This window comes from Dermacentor andersoni, chromosome 9 (genome assembly GCF_023375885.2).
Source record: "Dermacentor andersoni chromosome 9, qqDerAnde1_hic_scaffold, whole genome shotgun sequence".
NCBI classification, from domain to species: Eukaryota; Metazoa; Arthropoda; class Arachnida; order Ixodida; family Ixodidae; genus Dermacentor; species Dermacentor andersoni.
The window spans coordinates 100905656-100927678 of record NC_092822.1 but is presented as its reverse complement, the minus strand read 5'-3'; the positions used below and the strand labels follow the sequence as shown (position 1 = coordinate 100927678).

The 22023-nt window shown below is 48.0% G+C and overlaps 1 protein-coding gene across 1 annotated transcript; it reads left to right on the top strand.

Moving 5' to 3' along the window:
• Window positions 1–13758: 13758 nt before the first annotated feature.
• On the top strand, window positions 13759–20343 carry LOC126528447 (TNF receptor-associated factor 5-like). The gene is made up of 2 exons (XM_050176331.3): window positions 13759–14075; window positions 18877–20343. Exons 1-2 carry the CDS (start codon window positions 13782–13784, stop codon window positions 19474–19476), a joined length of 894 nt encoding a protein of 297 aa, XP_050032288.2. The 5' UTR covers window positions 13759–13781; the 3' UTR covers window positions 19477–20343.
• The last annotated feature ends 1680 nt before the right edge of the window (window positions 20344–22023 follow it).

Here is a 22023-nt window from a genome sequence, read left to right as displayed (position 1 = left end):
ACTCAGAAGCACTGAGAGAAGAAATTTCTTGTTCAAAACGTCTTCTGCTACAACACCAACTATATGACCAATCGAGCTGCTGTAGCAGTACATCGTGTGATTGCGTGTGTTATTACAGTTTTGAATACACCATTCATCGACGGCGGAGCACAACATACTTACCGAGAATACTGTTTACATTCATAAGCGAAGGCATAAACTCTCACAACATTAACTTTGTCCGGGTATTTCAGACGCAGCGCAACGCGCTGTACAGCTGTGTAGTATCTACCATGAACGTCGACTTGCCATTCATCGCTTTCGGAGCCGCCGGCAATATTAGGGATAAGATATCGAAGTACGCGCCATAATGTCAGAAACCCCTCGAGGAGCACAAGAGGAGCGAATATTAAGGGACACCAACTCTATTAGCAAAATAAATAAACAACAAAATGAACACCCAGTAATGTATTAAAAGGATAAGTTGGCATTTACAAAGCATAGAAAAAAAAAGAAATTTCGCACAGCCAATTTCATTTAGCAGAAAGGACAACAAAAGTTTTCTAAGCTCATGTCACACACATGGGAACTGGGAAGGACGATCTAGCAGTGCAGACCACATTCTGCGAGGACGAACATTAGGGTGCTGCTTTGATAACACCGACCTTTCTTGTATGGTTGAGCAACACTTGGAGCGACAGCTTTCCGTCTCGGAAGAAACTCATTTTCTACCGAGGCGATACCTCTACGGAATTCGAGGTGAAAGTGTAGCAATGAGTCATCATGGCGTTTGCCGAAACAAGGTTTGGCACGGGAAGTAAACACATGATACTCGTGGTTTACGCTATCCCACATGTTCGCGCACACAAATAGAGTCCACCAGCATCCCGTTAAACTCGATCTTCACTGTGAGAGCAGGTGTCTGCATTGCGCAGCACTTGAAGACGGCAACCGTAAAGTACGTGTCTCTCATGTTCCACACCGTAATCTCAGCAAACATTTTCCTCGAGCCCTGATACTGAATGATTTCCTCACAGTTTTCCAGGGTCAGGAAATATATCGCGTTCGTAATTTTTGTTATCCGTGGGGCCGTCTTTAACAGCACACTGGTTAAATGCCGAGCGCTACCGTATGAAAAGTTACAATGAGCAATTACACGGCTGGAAGCAGGCTCCGGCGAAATTTGCTGCGAGTGTTCCAGGTCGGCTAGGCGTTCGAACTTGCGAAGTATCAGCGCCTTTTCCGAGCGCAACGACAGCGACGACGACGTGCTGGATTCCTCCGCCGCTTTTCTCAAAGTCAGCTGGTGGGACACGGTTAATGAGGTCGTGGCGGCCATTTGAGCCACGTCACCCTTTAAATTGTGCTCGCATGCTCCGATCTCACTAGTGATCTCAGCGAATCTGGTTTCCTGGCTTCTGATTTGTTCTGTAAGTTCATTCAACTGACTCTGTAACACTGGCAGCAGCTGGACGTGGTTGAGATTGCCCAACATCGCCTTCGGGTTTTCATATCAGCATTCAAGCCTGCAAGGTTCAGTGCTGTACGTTCCGAGGACGGGCACGCTGTGATCGCGGCAGAAACAGGGGCAGTGCATCCAGCCACGTAGTGCGTTGGCAGATCTCTGTGCCGGACTCCCTCGCCGCAACGCAAACATTCCACGGTGTGAAATGTGCATTCGTTCTCGTAGTGTTCCAGCATGCGGTCCATGGTGCCCATGTACTCGCAGTCGTGCTCTTCGTTCCAGCAGTACACCTTAATAGAAAATAAAATAAATAAATAACACACATTACAATCTCTTGGACGACAAGATATTTTTTGAAAAGGCACGCTGGTTCGCTTTTCCTACCATTTAACATGTACCTTTACGTGAATTCTCGTGCGAACAAACGTATACGCGAAATTCTATAGGGAAGTAATGCTCTAGATCACCCAAGCAGCATCTGTCTCTAAACAATAAGAGGCAGCAGACCTGAACAACAGGTTACGGCGAATAAATGTTGCTCCAAAATATAAATACAGATACTCTGACACTTAAAGCAGGTTTCATAAACCAGAATCGAGAAAAAAATATGCCATACTTCAACTGCTCTTCCAGCTTCTAACTCATCTACGGCGAGAGCAACATTGTGCGTTGAAGACCGCCATTTGCTTCTCGCTTGCTAGCTTGCTCCTAAAATAAATGCGCTCACCCAGTACGGGCCAGGTAGCTTTTATAGGGCGATTTGTAGGGGGAACCACGGTCAGCGGTAGCTGTTCAGGAATAATGTCTTAAAGTAAGAATTTGAAGCAATAGTAACATCATGACCAACGCTATTGTTTGGAAGAATCCCTAGTGAATTTCTCATTACCATGTACTTAACTTTCATTTCTGATGTTTTCGGGCGAAGTTCAAGAGAAGGAGGAATAATGTTTGGAGAGAAAGTGGTCATTGATCACTACATGAAATGGACCAATTTGGTAATCTCGCTTCAAATGTCGCGTCGAAACGACAATACCGAAACGCCAGTGTGGGGTTGGATGTAGCAATTTACTGCCTTTCATTGCATCACACTTTCTTGACCTGTCACTAAAGAATTAAAAAAAATATTGAGGTATAACGCAATATTTCACATGAGGCTACATTGAGCTAGTGTTGCTTTAGTGCGTGAGTTTTGATAGACATAGAAAATTAACGTTCGGCAATAGTAAATCGCACATTCTTATCGCTAGGGATGTAGATAAGAAGCAGGGCAACAAATGTTAATGCAGAATTCCCCTAGTCCTCCCCCCCCCCCTTCTACAAATGAAGAACGTCAGAAATATTTTTTCCCGCTCACCTTCGAAGTATTTGCCATCCTTGTAGGGAATTCATAACCGAGGCACTCCACTGTGTCGAACTGCACTTGATCCAGTGGACACTGCCCAACGCCCCGGGCAAGACTGGCTGCGTGGCAAGGTTGGCAGAGAGCGTGATTACACGGCAACAGCACCGTCCGTTTCAGGATCATGCGGCAGAGGCCGCATACACATGACTTCGGCACCTTGTCGACGAACCGTGTCCGTCGCCAGTTGACGCCGGCGACGACGTGGTCTCGAAAATGGTGCACCCGTCCATGTCCGTGATACGGCATGGCGGTGTCCTCAGGCACAAGTCCTACGTTCGCACAAGAGCGCAGTGACTTTTTTTTTTTACCGAGCTTATCGCTACTGAGTGGTTCGAGACACTTTGGTTGAAGTAGCAACAAGGGCGGATAAAACAAGACCTGCGGCGCCGCTGTAGCTTATTTGGCAAGAGAGTCGCACGTGTAATACGTAAGTCGTGGGTGCGCATCCGTCCGCGCGGCCAGATGTTTATTTCATAGACTTCAATTTCCATCATCATTTGCTTAATTCAATGAAGAATTAGATGCGATTTCCCATTTACTGTGTGCTTGGTTTGATCGTTTGCAGCTGGCTTCTTAGATACGAGTACATATATATATATATATTCTGATGAAGGCCGGACTCAAGCCGAAACGTCAATAAATCGCTTCATACGCGCGTCTACTTCACTGTATATATATATATATATATATATATATATATATATATATATATTGCCGCGAGGCCATCTGTGCCCAATCACGCTGACGGCGAAGACGACGATCTCGTGTGTGCAAGCGACGTGCTAGAGAAGCAGCAGCATGAACACTGAGCGCTTGTCCTTATTTGCTCGATTAAATACCGATCTCCGCTCTTGTCTCAAGTGAGCCGTGACACTGGTGGACGTGCTGGGTATCGTATCATCGCCTAATAATAGGGACGACTCCTGCGAGTAGCCCAGCATCCAGCCATTCAAGACATTGCGGCGGCCTCACGGCCGCACAGCAGCAGCCAGACACTCTTTCCCCTTTTTCAATCGGTAAAAATCTTATCGTGGAGTGTGCGGGAAAGGAAAGTGGTGCGAGGGCGCGCAACCGAGGCGTAGAGCAGAGAGAAAGGAATACAAGAACGGACACTCCCATAGAGCCCAGCGGCCGAATTGACTGCAGCACTCCAAGCCGTGGGTGTTAATACCTGAAGCACACTTCCGATTTAGGTTTTGTGCGCGCGCGTTTTGAATACTAGCTGGTGCGCGTCACGCCGGCTCCGCTGGCTTTTTTTTTTTTGCTTTTGCAGCATAATCGCGCGCGGTCTTCGCGCGAAATCATTTTATTGATAAGTAAAATTGATTGCGAACGATCTTCACAAGTCTCCATGGAATATGTGCCACGTGCAATTTTATAGAGACGCAAGACACCTTGTGAAATGAGGAAATGTTCATTTTATTCTTTATAAATGCTCGTCGCGTGCTTTTTGTGCATTCATCCAACGTTGTGACAGCAGGTAAGCAGCAGTAGTTTCCGCAGGAAGCTCCTCCAGACGACGTGAGCTGAAAAAATTACAAGCAAGTGTTATTTTGGTATTAACATGTAAGAATAATGCCTGTAAAGGCGAAGCGTGCGAAAGTGGTGAATGGGCGGCATTACAAACAAAAGCAGTTGGTATTTACACACATGGAGTAGAAAATACCCGACTCATCCCAAGCAGTACCGTGCATGCCACAAACACATTCTAATTCCAAGCATTCACCTCTTCCCGGGACTTATTTCCTGCACTTTAATAGCACGAATGCGCGGGCTACGGCGCGTTTCGCGAACTTGGCTACAACCGACGCTATAGTACGCTACGAATACACAGAGGTGGCCACAACACAGGCTCTCAAACAGAGCATGCTGGACGCTCGCAGAATTCCTTCTACTCGCACTCAAGACAAATGCGTGGGTGCCGTTCAGGAGACAGAATTTTCGAGTTTCTAGTTCCTGGCGTTTGAGCTCCTTGGCTTATCTCTTGCTGGCGCTTGAGTTCCTTGGCTTATCTCTTATGTCTAGGAGCTCAAACGCCAGGAACTAGAAACTCGAAAATTCTGTCTCCTGAACGGCACCCACGCATTTAGAAGGAATTCTGCGAGCGTCCAGCATGCTCTGGCGGCGGAGGGGAGCGCGCGCATCGAGGCACCCTACGCCGGCCTCCCAGAGCCGTGTTCAAATTGGAAGAGGACGACCGTGTACATGTATGTACGTTCTGCAGGCGCAAGCAACGCACTCCCGTGTTATCACTCGTGACGAGTGCTCGTTGCGTTTTCGACAAGTGTGGGTACCGAAAGAAGGCTTAAATTGTTGCGGGGACATAAAAATTGCCACAAGCTTGTCGCAGTAAGATTCAGTACGCGCGAAACTAACTTTGTCACCACGGCCGAGCTGCTTTTCGCTGCGTCACAGCAGGCTCGGCGAGCGGGCCTCATAAGTAACATAAGAGTACCGAAAATAATTTTCAACAATGGCGTCAGAGAAAGCGACATGAACTTGTCAGTGCATTGAAGCGCTAAACTGCGCCCCACGGCCGAGCTGATTTTCGCTAACCCCGTCACAGCGCTGGGGCGCCCACTGCGCTTGGAAGGTACCCCAAAAAGTAATGAAATTAGTTTCAATAATGTTGGCAGTCAGAGAAAGCGCCAAAACTTGTCGCAGTAAACTTCAGTACACGCGAAACTGCGTCACAGCACCCTGTGCGACAGCGTGCCCAAATACTACCGAAATTAGTTAAAATAATATTGGGGCTCATATAAAGCGTCGCAAACATCTCCCAGTACGATTAATTAATTCAAATTAACTGCTCCACGACGGCCACGCTGTTTTTCGTTAACTGCGTCACAAGTCTAGCTATAGGTCCCGGGCAGTAAGCCTAATTGCTTGAAGTGCATCGCAGACTGTCGAATGATGTTTCTCACCTTGCCGTAGTTCAATAGTGCAGTGGTGCCATGTCGAAGTTCCGAAGGAACGCAATAATTCGCCGGAGGCCACCAAACCAGGCTACATCCCAAAATGGAAAAACAGGCAGACGGGTGCCCGAACAGTCCAACGCTCAGACGCGCGGCCGGCCCCTCTCGCTTCGGCAGTGTGTCTGACGAATGACGCAAACATCTGGCTCGTCATTCGCCGGTTCGCCTGTCGCTAGGCAACGGAAGTAAACCGCAAAGTTTAATATAATTTATACGCAGATATTTTTACTTTTTCGGGGAACGAATAGAAAAAATAACACAATTTCTGTTAATCTCATTTCACATTCTTTTTTTTTTTCTATGCTCGCGGCCCCACTTGGTCGGCGTTAATACTATAGCGTGACGTGTTTCCTTTTTCCAATTTTCGCCGAGTGTCCGCTCTTTTTCTATTCCTTTCTCTATGCGTAGAGGCTGGACGAACGCAAAAATAGTCAGTTGTCGCTTGTTCTTCAGGGACGCATCGCTCGCTTCTATCTGCTGATTTCCAGCCGCGCTCGCGTCCCCCACAACATTGGTGACCGGGACGAGCACCAAGTGCTATGGACACACCTCGAGGCACCGAAATTCCGACACTCTCCGGCGTCGACGTCAAACTGCCGCCGTTTTGGACTGCGGGCCCTGAATTGTGGTTCATTCAGGCAGAATCACAATTCACTGCACGGCGCATCACAGCAGATTCCACGAAATACCATTATGTGGTGAGCAGTCTGCTGCCATCAACCGCCAGCGAAATTCGAGACCTGTTGCTTTCCCCACCAGCAGACAACGTTTACGAGGCGTTGAAGGCAACACTCATTCCCAGGATCACGATCCCTGAAAGCCAACGGCTACAACGGCTTCTCCATTAAGCCAACCTCGGTGACAGAACGCCAAGACAGCTTCTGCGTTATATGCAGCAATTATTGGGCAGCAAAGTGGATGGTCTTGACAGCCTGCTGCTCAGAGAAATATTTCTACAGAAAATCCCCCCGAACGTCAGAATGGTCATGACTGCCTCAAATGAGAACGATCTATCCAAGCTGGTCGAGTCAGCCGACAAGCTCATGGCGGTAGCTCCCACATCTGTCGCGGCCGTCACAAGCGAACCGTCTCTACATGAGCAGCTTCAACAGATGAACGAAATCTCGCGTCTCGTTGATTCCGTGGCCGCCCTCCATACCCCGTCACGGTCAACCAGTCAGAGTGCTCCGCAGTCGCCTATGAAACGCCAAAAACTGTGTTGGTACCACCTCAATTTCGGCAATGCTGCACGCAAATGCGTACCAGCCTGCGAGCTCTCGGGAAACGCCCCTGGCAGACGCTGAGGGCGGCCAGCGCTTCTGCCATGCAAGAACGTCGCTCATCAGTCCTTTTCCTAACCGACCGCAACAGCGCTCTCCGCTTCCTCGTCGACACAGGCGCCAAAGTCAGCGTACTTCTGCGATCGCCCGCGCACCGAAAGCGCCCGAACACATCGCCTGTGCAAGCAGTCAACAACACGGCCATCGCCACGTATGGAAACCGCTCCTTAACCGTCAGTCTGGGCCTGCAGAGAACGCTACGATGCATTTTCATAGTAGCCGACGTGAAATTCGCCATGCTCGAGGCGGATTTTCTGCGCCACTTCGGACTGTTGGTTGACGTGCGTAACCGGAGGTTACAGGACCCTGCCTCACAAAGCGATGTAAAAGGTAATCCTTCAAGACATATGCCGCTCAGCCCTACGCTGATCAAACCAGCAGGCCCTCTTCGTTTCACTTCCATACTGAGCGAGTTTTCTGATCTGACACACCAGCGCCAAGTGGAATCTCCAGTAAAACACGACGTGTTTCAGCACATCGCTACTACTGGACCACTGGTTCACGCTCGACCACGTCGATTGTCGCCTGAGAAACTGGTGGCGGCAAGACACGAATTCGACCATATGTTGGAGTTGGGTATCATCCATCCTTCTTACAGTCCTTGGTCATCTCCCCTTCACATGGTTTCTAAGCGATCATCGGGTGACTGGCGTCCTTGCAGGGACTATGGAGCGCTGAACAGTGTCACAACGCCCGGCAGGTAGCCCGTGCCACATATTCACGAAATACTGGCAGGTCTGCATGGGGCCAAACATTTTTCAAAAATTGATCTCATGCGGGCATACTACCCCATACGTGTGTCACCGGAAGACGCCCCTAAGACTGCTGTCACTACACCCTTTGGTCTATTCGAATTCCTGCGCATGCCATTCGGCCTTCGCAACGCGGGTAAAACGTTCGAAAGGTTTATTGACGGTGTTCTACGGGGCCTCAATTTTTGTCACGCCTACCTGGACGACTTGTTTATCGCGAGCACCACTCCAGAAGAACATGAAGAGTACCTGCGGATTGTTTTTCAGTGCCTACCTGAGCCCGGCGGTACCCTCAACGCGGCCAAGAGCGAACTTGGCGTGCCTGAGTTATCATTTCTGGGCCACATCATTTCGAGCTCGGGAGTACGGCCACACCCATTTAAAGTGCAGGCTATACAAGATTTTGCATTGCCAACCACGAAGCGCCAACTACGTGAATTGCTCGGATTGCTAAACTTCTACCGCCGCTTTGTGCCCAAATGCACCCATATCATACAGCCGCTTCACGGACTGCTCAAGGCAACGCAAGGATCTTCGAATGACCTGCCTTGGTGTGAAGAAGCGAAAAAGGCTTTCAACCAAAGCAAGCAGGTCTTGGCAAATGCGGCTCTCCTGGCATACCCATGGCCAGGTATTCCCCAGTGTTTAATGGTCGATGCCTCAGACATAGCCATCGGCACCGTGTTGCAATAGCTGAGCGAAGGCACATGGCAACCGACTGCATTCTTCTCGAGGAAGCTGACACCTACTGAGCGCCGCTACAGCACCTTCGGGCGCGAACTGCTGGCCGTCTACTCGAGTATACGCAACTTCCGCCACTTCTTGGAAGGCGTCGAGTTCTTCGTTTTAACCGACCACAAGCAGATCACCTATGCTCTCCGCTCTATGCGTTCGCACGGCGTCACGCACACGGCCCGTGAACTTCGGTAACTGGCATACATCTCCGAGTTCACGACAGACATCTGGCACGTGAAAGGGAGCGACAACGTCGTTGCCGACGCCCTGTCGCGGAGCGCTATAAACGTCGTCAACGATCCAGAAGGAGTTAACTTCGACGCGCTGGCGGCAGTCCAAAGAGAAGACGAAGAGCTAAAAAGCCTCCTAACAACAAAAGGGCCATCAAACTACAGTGGATGCAGATTCCGGGATAGGATAGGATCGGATAGGAATAACTTTAAGAAAGTGCCGCAACAGACGGTTTAATGCGTCGTGACGCTGGCCAAGCGTCGACCCGGGGCTATACCTTACTCTGCACTGCCCCAGTTGGGTCCGTTTGTAGTGGGTCATGAAGCTTGTGCTTTTCGAGCGCAGCGCGGGCCAGCTGGACGGCCCATAGGTGTGAGTCCTTGTCTGCAGACTGCAGTGCAGCTTGAAGTTTGCCGGGTAAGTCCTGGAGGTAGCTTCCATCGGGAACCTGGCACAGTCCCACACGATGTGCAATTCGTCCGCCGGACCCGCTGCACAAACACAGCACAGCCCTCTCGGATAGAGCTCTGGGTGAAGCACATGCAGCATTGCGGGAGGAAGTAGTGACGCGGTCTATATTTGCCTTAGGATTACGGCCTCCACCCGACTGAGAGCCGGGTGGGGAGGCGGCATTGTCCGTCAAGCTAAGCTATACCACTTTTTTACTTCGGTATAGCTGGTCAATCTGTCCTTGGTTTCGAACCACCATACGGAACGGTCACTTTCGGGGGCGCGGAAGGTAAGCGCTCGCGCCGCCGAATGGGCCGTCTCGTTGTGGTTCGGCGAGGATGCACACTCGCCGGCGTGCGCTGGGAACCACTTGATACGGATGGTGCTGCCGCGGTCTTGAAGTAGGAGCTTGCCGATGATGGCGGCCGCCGGCGCGCATATTCGCCCCTTGGCGAAGTTGCGCGCGGCATTCCTCGAATCGCTGAGCACGGTGCGACACTCGGCCTCGGTGATCGCCAGAGCGATGGCAACCTCCTCAGCGTCTAACCGACCCTCGGGATCAGGCGACCAGATTTGTTGCGACACCTCCACGGCCAACCCACGCTGCTTTGTGCCTGCCAGTCTACATCGCCGCATTTTCCTTTCTGTTCACAAGCTATCGCATCCTGGAATAAAAGCTATACAAAAGTTGCTCACAGCAAGGTTCATCTGGTTAGGTATCAACCGAGATGTGCGTTGCTGGGCAAGAAGATCCGCACCGTGTCAGCGAGTCAAAATTCATTGAAATACTGTGACCCCTTTGGCAACGTTCGCGCCTCCAGACGCGCGTTTCGACCACGTGCACCTCGACATTGTCGGACGTCTGCCGCCTTGCCAAGAGCATGCCTGAATAGTGACGTGCATTGACAGATTTACGCGCTGGGTGGAGGCCACACCTATAGCGGATATCACTGCCGACAGGGTTGCCTGCGCCTTCTTGCACCACTGGGTTGCTCGTTTCGGTGCACCATCTACAAAAACAAGGGACCGTGGAAGGCAGTTCGAATCATCACTTTTCTCCAGAATTACACGTTTCACTGGTGCTTCTCGCATCAGAACAACCGCCTACCACCCGATTAGCAACGGCATTGTGGAGCGCTTCCACCACCAGCTCAAGTCTGCGCTCGCCCCAACAGAAGAGAGCAGCAGGATGGAGGCACTACCACTCATCCTCCTGGGAATCCGGACAGCTGTTAAGACAGACATCGTTGGCAACGCAGCGAAACTGGTCTACGGAACAACATTACGCCTTCCAGGAGAATTCTTCACGGGCAGTCCGCAAGACGGTTGTGCAGCCACCGCAGCCTGCGCACTTAGGCTACGAGACATAACGGAAAACCTTCAAACTACGTCACCGCGACGGGCAGCGCCACGCGTGGTGTACGTATGTACCATCAGAACTCGCTTCGTGCACAGACATGTGCACACACGGGCGCCATGACGCAGTTGATCGGCCACTCCAACCACCGTATAACGGGCCCTGCCGAGTACTGCGTCGGGGTAAGAAGCAGTTCACTATCGACGTGCGCGGTCGTCACGAAGTGGTATCACTCGATCGGCTGAAGATAGCGCCCATCGAAGATGCAGACACCGCTTCACATGCACCGTCATCTCTGACACCATCCTCTGAGGCTGTACTCGTCCAAACACGCCAAGTCACAAGGACGACACGCAGTGGACGAGTCTCTAGGATGCCCCATCGTATGGACTTGTGAACAATTTAAATCTACCTATGAGTCTTTTGTAGCTCACTCACGGTCGCACAGCAGCAGCCAGACACCCTTTCCCCTTTTTTGACTCGGTAAAGTCTTGTCGCGTTGTGTGCGGGAAAGGGAAGTGGTGCGAGCGTGCGCAACCGAGCCGTAGAGTAGAGGCTGGACGATCAGAAAATAAAGTCAGTTTTTGCTTGTTCTTCAGGGACGCACTACTCGCTTCTGCTGATTTCCAGCCGCGCTCGCGCGCCGCACAACAATTTCATGCAACGTTAAATGGTGATAAATGGTCTGTGAAGTTGTTGTCGGGAGCTTCTGTTTTTATGCGGACAGTTTCAGATTTATGAAGGTTATGGAATAGTTTGCTGAGCTATATATGGTGTAGAAGTACTGGCCTAATATGTCTGCTTGTTCCTGTAGACTTGTTTGCGTGCCTGTAGCTGAGACGATGGTGATTGCATAGGGAGCATAATTGGCCCTGAACTTGCTAACCCGGTCCCACATTCTCTTGGATGTGGTTGAGGTGTTAATCGATAAATATAACTTTTCCATGAGCTTCTTTTGCGGCTTGCCTGCGGATTTACCTTGCTTTAGCTTTCAATTTTTCGAACCACAGACGATTCATTTGTGTTGGGCACCTTCGAAAGACACCCCACCAGCTTCTGTGCACTGGGTTGTCCACTAAGGTTTTAGTTTTTCCCTTAAGAATCCAGTAGACTTGGGAATAGCCTCTTCCACCACAGCAACTATAAAAGCAGTAATCCTCTCATTCGAACACGCGACCACGCTTTTGCGTGGTCGCGTGCTCTAGCAGATGCCCTCTGTCATAAAAAATGAGTCGCCCCGTTCAAGTGCAAGAGAGATGTCCATTGCTACTGCGACAAAAATTTAGTATTGACACAAGCTTCACAAGAACCTGGAAAGTATAGACGTAGCATTTTAGGGAACCCTGCCAGCGAAAATCATTTACTCCCGTCAGGTTTACAAACGTCCATGTTCATCTATAATCACTAGTAACAAATGGCGAAATTATTCGCTTTATACTCGCTTTACCTTCGCTTTAGTTTATAATGCATCGTGAGTGTGACATGCAAAGCTGTGCGATTCTCTTTCTTTTGTGTCTATGTTTCAAAATAGAATTATATTATGTGGCATTGCTGCACATAGGAGTACGTAGCACTAGAAGTATATTATTAATGTCACTTTTCGCGCAGGTCCTAGACTATTTTTTTTCACGTTTTGTTAACCCTAAAGGTGCTATTCCACACAGCAGTTGGGCTCGAGTAACCTGGCATTCGCTCGCGTCTGAGTGATGCCGTGAGCGACACTTATAAATGGCTTGGGGACGCAACCGTCAGAGGACATTTATACTAAAGGGCATGTACCAACGCATTCGTGAAATGGTGCAAATAGTTCCGACATTGCATACTACGGGGCAGGCGCGTTAAACGTCAGGCATTACATTGCGTACACGCTTTCTTGCAATTCCACTAGCATCGTAACACGTCAGCATCACCTTGGTTAATAAGTATGGGGAAAGATTGCTCGGGTACAAATGTAGCGGAATGTCTATCGGGGAAGATGGATCAATTTCGTCCAAGAAAAGAAGTCAACCTAATTCATTTCCGTGTATTGCAAATGGCCCATGGAAATTGCACCAGCGCATGGCGCCAACATAACATAACGCAGACGCTGTTAGCATTACGCGATGTCAGTATGTTAAGAAGTAACACAAGCCTGCATTTACATTAAATTAGGGTCCCGTCCGCTAATTCCGATTGTTCGTATAATCTACATCAAATTTATATGTAAATGTCAAATTTTTTACAAAGCTCGTCAGATATTTTTACAGTTTTGAGAATATAGATTAAACATGAGCGATATTAAATCAAATGGATGCTGGCTGATTATATTAACACGGCGCTGACTAAAGTTGATGGTTTATCGTCGGTCTGATTTCGTGCAGAATCGGGTTTCGACGCGCGCAACGCCATCTGGCGGTGCTATTCATCGCGCGTGCGTTATGAGACGCCCGGCAGCAGTCAGGGCGCTGTTCCCTCCGCACAGCCAGAGCGTCCTTGCGTAATGTGTTTCGCCAATACATCGTAACCACCTGCAGTAAGAACAGCGTCTGATGAGTTGAAGCGTTTCGCTAAACGTTGCCATTGCAGTGAATGATTTCCCCGCCGGGCTAAACTTCTACATTTCGTTTTGTTCTACAATAAAGACATCTGCATTGTTTGTTTAAACATGCTATTCGTATGTTTGCTTTTGCCTTTCTTTGATACCAGTTTACATATGGAAGCTTTCTTTACGACGTGCAATATGTTCGCTGACGATAAGGAATGCGTCATTTTCTCGTCGTGGCTCAGTTGCTTAGCCATATCGAATAGCGGGATGGCGGTAAACGATAATGGAAAAAGAAGCACAATTTATATGCACCCCCTACGGCGCAATCCGGGGTAGATACCTGGAACGGCTGTCGGCGACGATGACGCAGCACTGGTCCCTCGCCGCGTTACAAAGCTTAAGATGCTAGATGTGCTCGGAATTGTACGCGATATTGGGCACAGGGCTCATTTTATCTGTGCCTATTGCTGGTTTGGCCAAAGTGTATGACACGACTTAGAAGCGATAATTTCGGTTGAAAAAGCCACTGCGCTCTTGAGCGAGCGTAGCATTCGTGTCCGCAGACACCGCTATGCCGTATCACGGACAGGGACGAGTGCACCGTTTTCGCGACCACGTCGTCTCCGGCGTCAACTGGCGACCGACGCGGTTCGTCGACGAGGTGCCGAACTCACGTGTATGCGGCCTCTGCCACACGATCCCAAAACAGACTGTTCTGTTGCCGTGCTCGCACGCTCTGTGCCAATCTTGCCACGCAGCCAGTCTCGAGGGGGGCGTTGGCCAGTGTCCATTGGATCAAGTGCAATTCGAAGAAGCGGAGTGCGTTGGTTATGAATTCCCTACCAGGATAGCGAATGCCTTGAAGGTGAGCAGGAAAAAATAATTTTTGGCCTTGTTTTTGGGGGTGGGCGGAGAAGGGGGGGGGACAAGGGGAATTCTGCATTAGCGTTCATTGCGCTACTTATTTCTGCATGCCTAAGGATAAGAGTGCCCGATTTACTATTGCCGAACTTTAATATAGTAATTGAGCTTGACTAAACTTTCATTTCTGTGTCTATCAAAAATCACCAACTACAACAACACCAGCTCAATGAAGGCTCATGTGGAATATTGTGTTGGAACTCAATATTTTTTAGTGACAGATCAAGAGAGAGAAATGCAAAAAAAAAATGTAATCATCTGATATGTCCGACGTCACACTGACGTTTCTGTATTGTCGTTTCGACGCGACATTTGAAGCGAAATCGCAATATTGGCCCACTTGCTGTAGGGATCAATGGTCACTTCCTCTTGAAAGAATAATATTCCTTCTCTTGAACTTCGCACTTGAACATCAGAAATGAATGTTGGGTACATGGCAAAGATAAGTTAACTAGTGATTGTTCTCAACAATAGCGTTGCTCCCGACATTACTTCTGCTTCAAATTTTTACTTTAAGACATAATTCCTGAACCGCTGCCGCCCACCCTGTTTCCCCCTACCAACCATCCTGTAAAAGCTGCGTGGCCCCAACTGGGTGAGCGCATTCATTTTGCGAGCAAGTGAGACGCAGATGGCGGCCTTCACCGTACAACAGTGCTGCCCTCGCCGGGCATGATTTAAAAATCGGAATAATAGTCGAAGTATGGTACATTCTTTCCTCGCTTCTGGCTTAGCAAACCAGCTTTTTTGTGCTAGAGTAGTTGTACTGCTTTTTAAAAGCCCCATTAAGTGATTCGCCTTAACTTACTGTTCATGTTTGCTGCCTTAGAATATTCGGGGAACGACAGATACTGCTTGGGCGGTCTTGAGCATATTGCCTATAGAATATCGCGTACACGTTGGTTAACAACGGAGTTCGCGTAGATACACGGTCCTGAATATTTGGCTGCGTGTGTCAAAAAAAAAAAAAAAATTGCGCTTATCACGCACTGTTCTTGCTCAACTTTTGTAGAATGATCGCATTTTGGCGTCGACTTCGTTTATTATAACACTTGGCGCGATTAGTCGCGCGTTTTTTAATACAAAAATGAGAAACTGTTATCGTCGATGGGAAAAGATGGCGTCTGAAATGCCGGCGCTGGCACAGGCTTGTTTCGCCGCCTGACGTCATCTGCAGAAAGCAGCATTTCAGGGAGGGCTGCCGCGTGTTGCCCTCTCTACTGCCGTCGCTGAAGCGCTGCTTTCTGCAGATGACGACAGGTGGCGACCCAAGTTTTTGCTTGCGCCATCGCATCAGCAGCGCGCATCCCCACAAGCGCAGGCAAATTTGCATTTTCTTTCTTAGAATCCAGGCAAACCAAGAAGTCGAGAAGACATGTGCCCAGCTACACGAGAAGCAAGAAGAAAACTGGTCGAATTCGCGAGGGCGAGACAAAAGTATTTCAAGCTCAGCGTCGACAGAATGCGCATAGATGACGCAACCTACGTGTACAACGGCGTCACTAGCACAGTACTGCAGCTGAGCAGATAGCTGAAGCATAGAACTCGAACCCATGACCCCCAGCTGCCACCAGAGCCTTAGATCTTACCGTCGCTATCAATATCATTTACTAATATTCGATGCCTTGTGCGAGAGCTCGATCAAGTCTCTCCTTTCCTAGACCTTACAGGTTCTGACATTATCATCTTCGCGGAAACTTGGCTCCATCCTGACATTTCTGACAATGAAATAGGTCCCATACACACCACGTATAATATTTACCGATGTGATCTCACGAGTAAACGAGGCGGAGGCGTAGTTATAGGCGTTAGGAAGAGGGTAACATCTCCTTTAGTTGATTCCGGCACTAATCTAGAAATTGTCTGGGTTGCATGCGTGACTCGTTTAGACAAATTAAGTTGCTTTTATCGTCCTTCTGACTCAAGTGTGTTTTCTGTTAGCGACCTGCGAAACAGGATAACTCATGCCGTTAGGGCTTGTCCGACTGAAAGTATTTTTCTCTTCGGCGACTTCAATCTTTCCTCCATAAGCTGGAAGCAGTTGTCATCGACCTGCCGCCTTTCTTCAGACTTCATTGCCTTAACACTGGATTTCAACCTGTCGCAGATCGTCAGTCAGCCCACTCGTGATTACAATATACTGGATCTAGTATTGAGAACGGTCCCTAATACTGTTGAAAAAATAACAAATTTAGATGGTTTCAGTGACCATAACTTAATGCAAGTAAACCTTAAAGTCCCGCCCCATTTTTCTGCTGCCACAACTGCGATAATTCGTGACTATAGCCGAGGTAATTACAGTGTTATTAACACCAAACTTGAAACATTTCTTGTTAGTGTATTTCGTCCTTGTTTCAGTAACCGAACAGTTCAACATCACTGGGCTTTCTTCAAAAACAAGTTAACAACACTGGTTAGTCAACATGTTCCGTTCATTAAAATAGCGAATGATAAACACTGGTTCACTAACCCGTGGCAGCAAAACGCGCGTGCACTCCAATATCTTGGAAAAAAATACAGCGACTTTTTGAAAAAGCTACTGCCCTAGAGTACGCGCTGCCCGAAAGAAGTACTTTTCGCACGATTTGCCATCGCTGCTCACAACCAGCACAAAAAAATTTTGGGAATCAGTGCGTCCGGAGCGCTAGGACAGCAACATCATCTTGCATGATAACGACCACATTCCAATTCCAGACCACGACTGTCCAAACGCGTTCAATTCATTTTTTCGTCGGTACACGCCACAGAATACGAGTCAAACGTGCCTGATGTAGCTGATCTTGAATACTTTTTTACAGCCCATTGACATAACTGTCGACGGCATCGCATCCGTTATAAATAATCTGAAAGTGTCCGCATCAGCAGGCGTTGACGACATAAACTCAAAGATATTAAAAAAAAAAAACACGATATCAGTCTCGAGTAAAATATTATCTCATATATTCCGGCAATGGCTATCAACAGGGAAGCTTCCCCAAGACTGAAAAATCGCGAAGGTCATTCCCATCTTTAAATGTGGCAATAGAAATTTACCACTATACTACAGACTCGTATCACTTAATCCATTCTGCTGTAAGATGCTGGTGCATATAATCACCTCCCATATTTGCAATCATTTAGAAAATAACTTTTGTTCTTGCAAACCAACATGGATTTAGGAAGGGTTTATCGTGCGACACGTAACTATTTGAGTTCACGACTTAATTCAATTTTAATCTGGAGAGAAACATGCAAACTCGCTGCATGTTTTTTTTAGATTTTTCAAAAGCCTTTGATCGCATAGCTAACTGCCGGCTAATTTCTAAACTGTCTTTTTTGTCCTTAGATTCACTAGCGCTATCTTGGATTCGGAACTTTCTTACCAATAGGCAGCAGTTCACCGTGGTTAACAATCTTTCCTTCCCGCTGTTACGTTTCCTCTGTTGTGCCAGAAGGCAATGTCCTCGGTCCGCTACTCTTCCTGATATATATTAACGACTTACCGAATAACATTTCTTCTCATGTGCGGATTTTTGCTAGCGATTGTATAAGTTAACGAGCAATTGCTAGTACTGGTCACCACGTAAAAGTTCAAAATGATCTTGACCTTATTAGCAGTTGGTGTAGCACCTGGTAAATGTCGCTTAATCGAGATAAATGTAATGTCTTTACCTCGCAAACATTTCCTTTCCAACTTTTCATACCATATTATTAACAATCCTGTGTCTGTAGTTGCTTCTATCAAATATCTAGGCGTAACCCTGACATCAAACCTTTCGTGGACTACACAGATCAACATCTACGGAAATGCCTCCCGATCCTTGGGATGTTTACGCAGCAACCTCCGTAAGACGCCGACTAATGTGCGCAGATTAGCTTATACATTTGTTCGCCCTAAACTTGACTGTTTCTTCAATGTGGTCCCCTCATTAAATTTATTTAACCGTTATGCTAGAATCGGTTCAGAATAGAGCCGCTCAATTCATTTCGCAAAATTACAACGGCAACAAAATTATAACGCAAATTAAAAATAATTTATCAATTCCTTCTTTAAAGACTCGTCGTGATGTATAACTTTTATTGCTGTTTAACAAGCACGTTCACGGACTAGGGCCATCACCGATAGCTCTGCAAGCTTTTCCATTCACCTCAACATGATTGCATAATCGTCTTTCTTTCATGCGCATCTATGGTAAAACAGACGCTTTTAACTCATCTGCACTTCCACGTGTCATCCGCTTGTGGAACGACCTTCCCTAATCCTGGGAGCTGAAGTTAACAAAGAAAAATTCCTTCGTAAACATTCATTTCTTACTTTAATTAACTTCTTGTATGCCTTCTTTTTTTATTTTTTTGATCTGAGGATTTTAGAGTTTGTGTAAACATGATTGTTCCTTGTATTATTCACAAAGCGCTTTATGTTCTGTATAGTTGTATGCTCTTCGTACTATGCAAATTTTTTGAAGCTTCCCTTACCCAATGCCATTTCTTCGGGCCTGTAATGTATTTCGAATAAATAAATAACTAAATGGGCCAAGTATTGTACTATACGAAGTCAACGCCAAAATGCGATCGTTCTGCAGAAGTTCAGCAAGAAGAGTGCAGCGGTGAGCTCAAAATCGTTTTTTTACAAGCGCAGGCAAATATTCAGAACCTTGTATGCGTTCTAAGTGTTAGTGCCGGCGATACAACGCGCCTTTAGTAAAAACAGTTTGTCATCGAAAAATTGTAATATGTGTTATTTATGTACTTTATTTTCTATTAAGGTGTACTGCTGGAACGAAGAGCACGGCTGCGAGTACACGGGCACCTTGGACCGCATGCTGGAACACTACGAGAAGGAATGCACGTTTCACACCGTGGAGTGTTTGCGGTGCGGCGAGGGAGTCCAGCTCAGATACCTACCAACGCACTACGTCACCGGATGCAGTGCCGGTGTTTCTTCCGTGGTCACGGAGTGCCCGTCCTCGGGGCTTAGAGCAGTTACACTTGAAGACGTGAACGCAGCCCTTGAAAAACTGAAGGCAAGGCTAGGGGATGTGAGCTACGACCAGCTGCTGCCAGTGATCCAAGGCCAGTTACAAGACCTCACAGAAAAAATCGGAAGCCAAGAAGCAACGCTCGCCGAGATCACTCGCGAGCTGGGAGCATGGGAGCGCAACTTAAAGGGCGAGATTGCTGGAATCGGCGCCACGATAACATCGACCGCGTCGCACCAGTTGACCACTCAGCAAAGGCGGGCAGAGGAAGCCAGTGCGTCGTCGTCGTCGTTGCGCTCGGAAATGGCGATGGTACTTCGAAAGTTGGAACATTTTACCAACCTGTCACTCAGTGCTCTGGAGCACTTGCGGCACACTTCCCTGTAGCCTGATTGCTGCCGTGTCATTGTTCATTGTGAGCCGGTGAACGTTGACCAGTCAGCTAAGCGTACCCACTCGGATTAAAGCACTCGGGTTCTTGGTGTAACGGCTGACCCTGGAAAACTGTGACGAAACTATTTATTGGCAGGGAAGGTTGCGAGTGTTTGCTCATATTACGGTGTGGCACATGAAGGACACGTACTTTACGCTTGCCATCTGAAGGACTATTTCTTTTCTCTACATGTGGAGATCGATCTTAACGGGATGCCGGTAGACTCTGAGTGTTGGCCGCCTTTTTGGCAAGTGAACGTGCGGGATGACGTGAGACACAACGAAGGTTCGTTGACTTCCCGTGCCCTGCGTTTTTTGCGCAAGCGCTCAGATGACTCATTGGTTTCACCTCGGATTTCGTATGCACATTGCCTTGCTGAAAAATGATGGCTACCTCCGAGACGGAACGAAAATGTTCCGCATGTTGCTCAGCGATAGAGAAATGGACAGTGGGATCAGAGGTGTACCCTAACGTTCGTCATCGCAGAATATGTACTGCATTGCCGACTCGTCCTTGCCACTTGCGGTTGTTTGTGTGACATGTGCTTAGCGAACTTTTGAAGACCTGACTCCTAAAGAAAGTGAACAATGCGAACTTTCTTTTTTTATTTTCTATGCTTTGTAACTGCCAACCTATTGTTTTAAAGGGCCCCTCGCCAGTTCTGGCCATTTTTAACTGACAAGCGCAGAGTATACATTGCGCGATAGCAATCGTGTCTGACAATTATTACATCGCTACGCGCTGCGGGAAGATCTGAAAATTTCAAACCGAACGCGGGTATGCCTTCTCCTCGCGGCCGCCGCGCTCCAAGCCGGACGGTGACGGACGTACTCGTGCCTCTGCGCCTACGTAGTCGTGTCCGCAGTGCTACGTCGCTCGTGGTGACACGCGACTTCGAGAATTATTCAAGACATCTGTTATCTGTGCGACCTGTTGCCTGAACTGACGAATTGAAGTTTAGAGAAGTAAAACACACGAACGGAATGTCTGCGTGTTTTTTGTTTGACTTCGCAGCGAAGGAAGAGAGATGGTACTTCGGCTTCGCTTGCTTGTTCCCACAGTCGTGCGGCCACGTGCGTAGGTGCCGAAACTATGACATTTTATACCGTGCTACAGCCCGTGATCATGCTCTGCGATCCGCTTGTTCTGGCTCTGTATTCGTGTATCACTGAATTATACTGCTAGTCATGTTTCCGTGTGCACAGCGCATACAGTCGTGCGCTGTGCTAACAAGACAACAGATGGCGCGCGACGCCGTCGACGGAAATTCCCAGCGCCGGAAAAAAAAAACGAGGAGAAAAAAAAAACGAGGAGAAAAAAAAAACGAGAAGAAAAGAAAATGAAGGCGGGGTCTTTAACGTATGCGTCATGCGATCCTAGAGGTCTTGTAGGGGAGAACGCAGAGATGGAATTTCGCTTGCGGAGGCTAGGCGAGGCGAGTGGAGAGAGCGTCTTGCTTGGCAGTGGAGCCCGCCTGCTGATATCATGTGTTCGCGGCGCTGAAATATTTCTATCTCGGTTATTAATGAGCCGATTTGAAAAATTCTTGCCGCAGGTCGCTCCCTAGAGACCAGGTAGCGACTTCCAGCATATAACGAAAATTTGCTATGAGACATGGTGAGGGGCCTTTTAAGACACTGTTCCTTATTTAGCGTGTTAATACAGTTGGTGTTCCTTAATATTGTTTTCCTCTTGTGCTCCTCGAGTGGGTTCTTGCCTTATGGCGGCCACCTTGATTCGCTTCTCTCTGTTACTGCCATTCGGCTGCTGAAACGATTGATTTCATGACGGCGTTCGTGGTTAATACCAGGCTGTAGATCTGCGCGTTGCCATGTATCTGAAATGGCCGCACAAAGTTAATCGTTGCAGTATTGATGCCTTCGCAAATTACTTTAAACCCGATTTGCGGCAACATCTTTGTACTCCGCCGTCGATGAAAGGTGCACTCAAAGTTATATCCCACGCAATCAGTCCGTGTACTGTTGCAGCAGCTCGATTGGTCACATAACTGGTGTTGGAGCAGATGACGCCTTGAACAAGAAATCTATTGTTTCCATACTTCTCGGTGGCGTGATGCTTAGGCCAGAATAGAATTGACAGTGATGACGAAACTGCATCCTGACATCAGAGTGAGTGATCGTCGTGAGTCTATTGGCACGTCTGCCCGAAGCGCTGATGAGAGCTTAAAGACCGCTGATATTTACGAGAGCACAGGCAGCGACAAATGAAAAAGGTATACAAGTTTTTCCTAACTTGATTGAGAGTGCGATGAACCGATAAACACGCTCACATTGGTCTTTTGACCGTCGCTGCTTCGTAAGGCCTATAGTTCAACTTGGTGCTCTTCTTTCCTGTTCTGCGTTAAACTCACGGTGTCCTACTTTATTCTGCTGTTTTCAGTTATAGCATTCGTCTATCGACGTTCCGACTACAGTAGCTCCTTTGTTTGATTTTTCAAAGCGTTATTTGCCGAATCAGTGGAATAACGCCAGTTTTTGGAA